At 42.8% G+C, this 9,754-nt stretch overlaps 1 protein-coding gene across 1 annotated transcript; it reads right to left on the bottom strand.

Moving 5' to 3' along the window:
• Window positions 1-406: 406 nt before the first annotated feature.
• FTH1 (ferritin heavy chain 1) lies at window positions 407-9,126 on the bottom strand. Its single transcript, XM_063438301.1, has 4 exons — window positions 8,914-9,126; window positions 2,751-2,897; window positions 1,750-1,875; window positions 407-658 (listed from the first exon to the last, which is right to left on the bottom strand). The coding sequence occupies exons 1-4, from the start codon at window positions 9,013-9,015 to the stop codon at window positions 500-502; spliced, it is 534 nt and encodes a 177-aa protein (XP_063294371.1). The 5' UTR covers window positions 9,016-9,126; the 3' UTR covers window positions 407-499.
• Window positions 9,127-9,754: the final 628 nt, after the last annotated feature.

The raw sequence follows: 9,754 nt of genomic DNA, 5'->3' as shown, positions 1-9,754 counted from the left end.
CAAAAGATCACACAGTGCCATAAGATTCTTTAATGTGAGCATTTATTATTAGTACTGAACAAAGACATTTTAGCTTTTTTTTTTTTATCATCAAGACCACATGTAGTTTGTAAACTGCACTGGTGAAACAACCCACTGAACAAACATTTTAGGTTCTGTTTTTTCCTCCCACCTGTTCCAGCTTTGCTATGGCTTACTAAAAACTGCTAGTTCTACACCCAAGCATTGATAGGGCCACTGCTTTACCACGTGTATGTATCAACGCTCAAACTTTATGTTGGCGTCTACACATGCCCTACATCTCACATGGAGCTACTACCAGGATGGAATGATTGTTCCTGTCACCCACACCATGTAGTGTCACATTCAAACTATTATCTAAAGACAATATTATCCAAGTCTATAATTTATTTGTGCCAAAATAGGAGAAGGAGTAAGTGATCTCAAATATTATACAGACATTTTAAAGTTGAGCATGCAGAGAACAAGATATTGGCCTTCAGTCATGACTTTCCCCCAGTGTGTGTTTATCAAAGAGGTACTCTGCCATGCCATTTGTAGGAGCCCCCAGTCTGCGTAGGTTGGTCACATGATCTCCCAGTTCTTTCATGGATTTCACCTGCTCATCCAGGTAGTGAGTCTCCAGGAAGTCACAGAGCTGAAAAATTAAGCGACAGGAAGTAAAGAGCGAGAATGGTGGGAGAAATTTACTGCTGGAATAAAAATAAATAAAAACACATGCCAAAAAATAAGTGTTCTGGCAATCACTCCACAGATTGTGACAATAAAGGCAGCCTTCTCTCCCATCTTAACTCTGCGGTCAACAGGCGATGTGGTAAACACAACAGAACTTCGATCAAATACAAGGACGTCTGAACAAAGTGCGTATCCAAGTTAGACGCAGCTCGTCAAATCACCAATTATGATTTTATCTGAAGTTCATTTCAGGGCCACTTGGCAGTAAAGAATACTTCCCAGAAGGCAGTGTGCACCTTCACTCATTGCATTCTTTGATGGAGGATATAGTTAACTAGCTGCTAGACAGAAGTGGGGTGAGGGAAGCATGCCCCTAATGGCAATACTACAGCTTTTGGGATGTAATGTCCTTCCCAGCACCTGCTTCCTTCAGCTAAACTTTCAGGGCTCCCACAATCATGCAACTCAGACAGCATCCAGAGTGCTCTACCTAGAATCTGCGAGGGTGCCCTACGTAAACAAAGGCAACAGTAAAAGTTGAAGTCCTACATGCAGTATTTAACCCATTAAGGACACATGATAGAAATATTCCATCATGATTCCCTTTTATTTCTGAATTTGTTACCTTAAGGGGTTGAAAGGCTCACGCCACTCACCAAGTATAAAAAAAAAAAAAAATACATCCTCACTGTTTGGTAGTTATACCCCATTGAAGACATTCATACAATTAGGCACTTTTGTAAATGTGACCTGTACTGGAGTACAGCAGCTAACCCAGCTCCAGCACTTGACCTTTACCTGGCCAGCCCGGTCCCCATGGCAGCGATCCACACACAGCGCTGCAGAAGAAGCCTCCCCCTCTTACTATAATCCAAACAGCCCACATACAACCACATGACTGACAATCCACATACACTCCCACAACCCCACACATACAATGCAACACCATCTACACGAATACAACAAACTTGTTAATTTAAACAGCACACTGTGTTGATTTGCCATGCTATAAACAGGGCAGAATAAGAATGCCTAAGATTAGTTTGTACTCACATGGGGGTCATTGCGATCTGTGGATAGTTTGTGTAGCTCCAACAGTGACTGGTTAACATTCTTCTCCAATTGAAGGGCACACTCTAGAGCTTCTAGACCATTTCCCCATTCATCACGGTCTGGTTTCTGCAATCAGTTAATTGGTAGAATTAGTGGGAGTCAGAAAGGTAATGGCTCCAGGCTAGATCACAGACAAGCCTATAAACAAAGTCCTGAGAGCTTGTGTGCCAGGCATCTAAACTCCGTGTTACCTGGCACCTTAAGAAGATTAGCTTCACCATGATAGCTATAACCCAACTTCATATTCTAATGAACACAGGAGGACCACCACTATCCCAAACAAATTAGGAAACGTTCAGCTGAATCACAGCAGTGGCAAAAAGGAATAAAATACATGCAACTATACATCAATAAGGCCATATCTATTTTGTTATTTTTAGTTTGACTTTCCACTTCTGTGATACATGTGAACCATTTCTCTGAATTGAGATCCTGTACGCTAAGCTGCAGCAAGAAAAACTACTGGTAAGTTACAATAGGACAACACCAACACAGTGTTGGTTAGCAGATAATCTGTAATGTCTACTCCAGGCTTCCCCTTGTATTTGGTCATTTTAACAGGTCACATGAATTCTGGCAAGCTATAACTCCAGAGACCAAGTCAATATATCTGGCAACATTCGGTTCGGTTAACAAGCCTTTAATGAGCTGCGTAACGGTGCTGGTAGCCATGGATAACATTGGGAAAAGCCTGCTTGGACAAGTCCAAATCAGATATTCAGCTATCAAGTTAGAGCATGAATATGAGCAATGAACCAATTAAAAAAAAAGAAAAAAAATCACCCAACTGCAAGTGCTATTCAGAACACTCATACCAAGCCCAGTCACATGTTTGCAAGTTGACTCCCGTAGACATGCACCAAGTACGTTTGGTTTAACAGAAGTTACAGATGTACAATTCATTTTGCCAGTGACAAAGTAAAAAATGTCAGCCATCTTACCCGCACATCCTGCAGGAATATACGCCCACCGCGCTGGTTTTGTAGTTTCATCAGTTTCTCTGCATGCTCTCGCTCTTCGTGGGACTGGTGCAGGAAGTACTTTGAGAAATTTTTCAGTGCCACATCATCGCGGTCGAAGTAATAGGACTAAATTGAAAAAAATAAAAATAATGCACGGAATACAAGAAACTTCAACTAACCCCCAATTAGGGTTAAAGTGTGTCACCTCATACTTTCCTTTCTACTATGGTTTTCTCTAGGACCTAATCCCCTTTAATATAAGCAAAGTCTCCTGAGTAAAACAGTACCCCCTATATACAGGTTTTATGGTGTCTTGGAGAGTTACAGGGTCAAATATAGTGCTTGCGAATTAAATTCTCTGCACTTTCTCCCTGTGTTGTCAGGCATGTCAATCAAATTTTAATTAATCAAATGACATAATTATGTTAAAAAAATTACTTAAATATACACGTAGAATTTTAATATATATGTATTTATAGGTATATAAATTCTACGTGTATACTAATGTAATTATATCTCTCTCTCTCTCTATATATATTTGCGGTTATTTGTATTTTATATATAGATAGATATATATAGAATGTCATTCTAAGTGTATTCTGTTATATATATATATATATATATATATATATATATATATATATATATATATATATATATATATATATATATATATATATATATTTTAATAACAAAATACAGTTAGAATGAAATTACATATGAATATATAATTTATTTTAAATTTTGTTTCAATATTTTATTTATTTAAATTATTTTATTTATTTATTATTGTAATTATACGTATATATATATATATATATATATATATATATATATATAATATATATGTAGATCTATTATATATAATATATATATATACATATTATATATATATGTAACGTCATTCTAAGTGTATTTTAATACTAATATATATACTAATAATATTAAAATACATTACGTATGACGTTACATACATATATACATATATATATATACATACACATATACACATATATACATATACATATATACATATATACATATATACACATATACATATATACATATAATCTATTTTATAATATGTTTAATTTTTTTTTTTTTACACTACCTATCAGCAGGGGGACTGTCTAATATTTTAGACAGTCCCCCTGCTGGCAGATCCATAGCCAGCTATAGGGGGCCATATTTGCCGGAGGGGGGCTGCCTGGGCTCTCAGACAGCCCCCCAGAAGAGGATCGCGGCGGAGGTGAGTACCTCCTAGCTCCTGGGGCTGCAAGCCGTTACGGCGTTCTATGCAGCCGCAACGGCATAGAACGCCGTAACGGCGTTAAGGGGTTAAAGAATTTAAATCAGAAATTAAACAAAAAAAACAAAAAAAAAAACAAACAGATTCTAAAAGAAAGACGAAGCAATAGGAGAAAGGCAAGTTTGAGGTGACATCTACGGTAAGTGGTCTGTATAATATTATTGGTTTCAGAATATAGCTGAAATTGAAGTAGTGACTGTTGCCCAGCAAACAGCTTAGAATAAGTTAACCCCTTAAGGACCAAACTTCTGGAATAAAAGGGAATCATGACATGTCACACATGTCATGTGTCCTTAAGGGGTTAAAGCCAACACCTATGTAAGCAAGTGTATTCTTTAATGATAAAGTGCCACAGCAAACTGAGCCATTTCATAACACCCCACAGTTACTCGTTTGTTTTATTGTATCTGAATGCGTATGGTAGGCCAGAATAATATCTACCAATATGGCATAAACTACAACCCAAGATGTCTACTATATGCAACACGACACCTCCCAAGCCCATCATGCAGACCAACTGCAGTCTTTAGCCGATTGGCTACCACCATCACATTAAGGCAAGCTGAGGGTGATGGGTGTTAAAACATAAGCAAGTGTATTCTTTGATAAAGTGCCACGGCAAACGGAGCCTGGAGCCATTTCATAACCCCACCACCACCGTTTTAACACTGCAGCTGAAAACGTTACGGTCCTGCAGAAACAGCAATGATTTCACTGCAGGGTTAACCTGTTATTAGCTGGCATACCAACAGCCACTAGAGCAGCTTCTGAGTAATAGTGGAGTAAAACTATATCTAGCAGATTGTCTGACACCATCTTATAGTTCCAGACCGCAGCCACAGCAACCTACCCGATACCAGCACCAGAGTCCCTGCCTTCGCAGACATCCAAAGGGGAAAACCAACATGCATGCGCTACAAACTCATTAGGCTCTCCCCGCAGGAAAGCAGTTAATCAATGCATTCCTATGGAGATTTCAGTGACGCAGTATATCCATGCAGAGCGTGAGGATGTCCAGCAAGTTTAAGGGACTCAGTCCCTTAGAACCCTGGAATTGCCTCTAGTTGCTGCCTGATAGAAAGACACCGGAGGCAGTCCTAGTCCTGCAAAGTAATCATAGCGGTTACTGTAAACATTGCAGGACTAAGGGGGACAGAGGCACCCAGACCACTTTAAGGAGATGGTCTGGGTGCCAATAGTGTCCCTTTAACTCTGGCAGCAGGGACCTGGTCATCTAAACTGTGATTAGGGCACTATAGTGTTCTGAAAGCACATTAATGCTTGCACCATGATCAAATTGAATGCAACCATGGCATTGAGTCACTATAGGGGCATACTAGTGAGCTCTGTGGCAGATTGACTGTACAATTTATTTTGCTTACTATATATCAATACTACAAGCAATACACAAAGCAATCAGTCAACACATAGGCTGTGATTACACCCACATTGGAGATTTTCCCCACCCAGCCATTTGGATTTTAATTGGCTGGAACAGAGTTTAGTAAATGAACCCCACTGTATCGAAGGACAGCTGGCATGAAGCATTTGGATCAGTTTACGTTTATGATATTCCTCATGTTTTTCCATCGTAGAGTAAACAGATGGCTAAAGGGAAAATTAATCCTGCAAGCTCTCAAGAAAACAATACATTCAGCTTCAGATGTAGACTCCTGTGATCCATTTAGATAAAATTACTTTTTTCTATAAGAGGACATTTCAATATTACAGCTCAATATGTTAAGACTTACAGCCTACACCCAGCAGAGGGCACCACAATCCTTCAGGATCATGAGTGCACATGGCACAAATTCCCAGCCGTACCCACGTGTACACACAAACAGGCCCCCCTTCAGATTCTTAGAGGTCACTGCGTCTTTGTACCTCGCTGCACAAGGCTGCAGTTACATTGCTAAGCGAACGCTTCCCTGGCAAGATGTCAAAGCATCAACTGCAAATCTACTGATAACATGCAAATAACACCGTGTCATTGGATCCATGAGCAGTAGCCAACTCGAGTTTCATGAAATCGCCGTTTCATACAGGTCTCGTGTATCGATTAGGAGAAATTACTGGCATCAGCAGGATTTATCAAGGAAATATCTGCATTGCCATAAAGCAAGAGCTGGCTGCGCACCATGGGAATTGCAAACATCCGCAGCGTCATCTAAATGTGACCACTGGAAAAAAATTTTAGTTGTCACTTCACCGTTAATCTGATTGTGTTGAAATAAAAAAGTTATGAAAATATGCACATGATTTTCTGGGTTACACAACATTAGGTTACATGTTTGCAGATTTCACAGCATTGAGTTAAGAAGTTTTGGAGATCAGTAGGCCTCGCTTAGGCACTAGGACAGGTTCCAGAAGGTCAAAGTATCAACGCTGAGCCGGTCATTACAGAAAAGGAGGAAAGATTCAAGCAGTAAAAATCCTTGTGACCTTTTCTAATGTCTGGCAACCAAGCAAAGTTTTATTGCTGGGCCTTCAATGTGCAAAATATCTTCTACAGCCAATATGTAAAAAGGTCAGATCACAAATATACAATGATCACACGGGTAACACGTCACCCCACCTACACAAGGTCACCCTGTATATCAAGATATACACGGGTCTGTTCGTTTCATAAACCTATTCTGTTAAAGGATCACTATAGGGTCAGGAACGCCAACATGTATTCCTGACCCTATATAGTGTTAACACCACCACCTAGCCCCCCCTAGGCCCATCATGCCTCCGTAAATAAAGCAAAATCTTACTTAACAGAAACGCATCACTGCTGCCTTATAATGGGTCCCGTGAGAGCAACACTCATTGCAGTCTGCAGATAAACACATCTCTGCTTGGGTTAGATAATAGTTACTCATTTATTTTATTGTATCTGAATGCGTATGGTAGGCCAGAATAATATCTACCAATATGGCATAAAACTACAACCCAAGATGTCTACTATATGCAACATGACACCTCCCAAGCTCATCATGCAGACCAACTGCAGTCTTTAGCCGATTGGCTACCACCATCACATTAAGGCAAGCTGAGGGTGATCAGTGTTAAAACACCTAGAAATTAGAATTGGTGTGACATGTCTTGCTATTGTCTAAATAGGCTATGATAGGGTTTAGTGATGGCCCACATCAGCTGAACAGCTGTCACAACATCAGAGGAGCTGCAGCCCTGCCCCAGGTGAGACCCAAGCCTGTGGCCACCCCTGAAGACACAGCGAACACATCCACTATTCGACATGAGAAGGTACACACTGGGCTAGTCTTCCTGTATACACAGCACATCCATGTGAGAGAAGGGACAGACTAGGCTAGTTATAGGGCTAGTCTCCCTCTATACACACCATGGACAGGTACACGTTACATCCATGTGAGAAGGTACACACTGGGCTAGTTTTCCTGTATACACAGCACAGCCACGTGAGAGAAGCGACACACTGGGCTAGTTTTCCTGTATACACAGCACAGCCACGTGAGAGAAGCAACACACTGGGCTAGTTTTCCTGTATACACAGCACAGCCATGTGAGAGAAGTGACACACTGGGCTAGTTAGAGGGCCAGTCTCCCTTACATTGTATACACACCATGGACAGGTACAAAGTACATCCATGTGAGAAGATACAGACTCGGCTAGTTAGAGGGCTAATCTCCCTATACACAGATCTACGTGAGAAGGTAGAGACTGGACTAGTTAGAGGGCCAGTCTCCCTTAGACTGTATACACACCAAGAACAGATACACACATGTCAGAGAGGGCTCTGACTGGGTTAGTTAAAGCCACTCAGACTAGTTAGAGGGCCAGTCACACATTATGTTCATGTAAGAGAAGGGTAGACCAGGCCAGTCACCCTATATACCCACCATGGACAGGTCAGGCTGGGCTAGTTACCCACCATAGACAGGTCAGGCTGGGCTAGTTAGAGTGCCAGTCTGGCTAGTTACCCACCATGGACAGTCCAGTCTGGGCTAGTTAGAGGGTTACCCACCATGGACAGGTCAGTCTGGGCTAGTTAGAGGGCTAGTTACCCACCATGGACAGTCCAGTCTGGGCTAGTAAGAGGGCTAGTTACCCACCATAGACAGTCCAGTCTGGGCTAGTAAGAGGGCTAGTTACCCACCATAGACAGTCCAGGCTAGGCTAGTAAGAGGGCTAGTTACCCACCATAGACAGTCCAGGCTAGGCTAGTAAGAGGGCTAGTTACCCACCATAGACAGTCCAGGCTAGTTACCCACCATGGACAGTCCAGGCTAGTTACAGGGCTAGTTACCCACCATGGACAGTCCAGGCTAGTTACCGGGCTAGTTACCCACCATGGACAGTCCAGTCTGGGCTAGTTACCGGGCTAGTTACCCACCATGGACAGTCCAGTCTGGGCTAGTTACCGGGCTAGTTACCCACCATGGACAGTCCAGTCTGGGCTAGTTACCGGGCTAGTTACCCACCATGGACAGTCCAGTCTGGGCTAGTTACCGGGCTAGTTACCCACCATGGACAGTCCAGTCTGGGCTAGTTACCGGGCTAGTTACCCACCATGGACAGTCCAGTCTGGGCTAGTTACCGGGCTAGTTACCCACCATGGACAGTCCAGTCTGGGCTAGTTACCGGGCTAGTTACCCACCATGGACAGTCCAGTCTGGGCTAGTAAGAGGGCTAGTTACCCACCATGGACAGTCCAGGCTGGGCTAGTAAGAGGGCTAGTTACCCACCATGGACAGTCCAGGCTGGGCTAGTTACCGGGCTAGTTACCCACCATGGACAGTCCAGTCTGGGCTAGTTACCCACCATGGACAGGTCAGGCTGGGCTAGTTACCGGGCTAGTTACCCACCATGGAGAGGTACACATAGGACGCATAGAGCTCCAGGTTGATCTGGCGGTTGATGGCGGCCTCGCAGTCCTGGTGGTAGTTCTGTCGGATTTGGGAGCTCATGGTTCCGGCTGTTTGTGGTATCGGGTTCCGTCCAATCACTGTTGAAGCGGGAACCCCGGTAACGATTCTCCTGATACCTCACGGTCTATCTGGCCTAGCACCGCCCTTCTGTCACATATACAGCGCGTAACCCCGCCCCCTTCAGCCCCGCCCCGCCCCGCACGTGGCGCTGGAACGTGTCGCGGAGACCGTCGGCCATCTTTAGTGAGGGCAGTGCCCGCTGTTACCACACGGCCGTTACCTAGCCGTGTCACTCCGTGCGATAACTAGTCGGAGTACGAATAATAGTTTGATTTGGTTCAGCTGAGGGCGCTATAAAGGAGGCTAGCCGAGAGTTTCAAGGGGTCTGCTATGCCCACAACAAAGATGGCGATGGAGCTAACTGTCTCTGTCACTGGTGGGCGTGGTTTGCAGAGGCGGGGCCCCCAGTGATGACATGTGTCCTCACTGTTATAGAAGCCATTTGATAAACATGTTTGTGTAATAGTGGGAATTCAGATGTTTGTCAGCACTGCATGCGCAACCTTTATTTTTATATAATTACTGTGCGCCATACCACCAAACATTCACGTCATTACAAAATAAATGTGCAATAATGGAATTTAGGGGCCAGCAAAGTTCTCGCAGACAGTTTATTTGGGGCAAATAACTGATATTATAAAAATAAGGCTGCGCCAGAACTATTTACTAAATAGGGAATTGGAGATAAATGAGCGGAATATACTGTATAGATCATTTG

Source organism: Pelobates fuscus, chromosome 12 (genome assembly GCF_036172605.1).
Source record: "Pelobates fuscus isolate aPelFus1 chromosome 12, aPelFus1.pri, whole genome shotgun sequence".
In the NCBI taxonomy this organism is placed as follows: Eukaryota; Metazoa; Chordata; class Amphibia; order Anura; family Pelobatidae; genus Pelobates; species Pelobates fuscus.
The sequence above is the reverse complement of the archived record's forward strand: the minus strand, read 5'-3'. Positions and strand labels throughout refer to the sequence as shown.

Coding starts and splice junctions, on each gene's coding strand:
- FTH1 (XM_063438301.1), bottom strand. CDS start 9,015: ATGAGCTCCCAAATCCGACAGAACTACCACCAGGACTGCGAGGCCGCC. Junction 2,898..8,913: donor CCTATGTGTACCTCTCCATG/GTGGGTAACTAG, acceptor TTTTCAATTTAG/TCCTATTACTTCGACCGCGA. Junction 1,876..2,750: donor TATTCCTGCAGGATGTGCGG/GTAAGATGGCTG, acceptor AACTGATTGCAG/AAACCAGACCGTGATGAATG.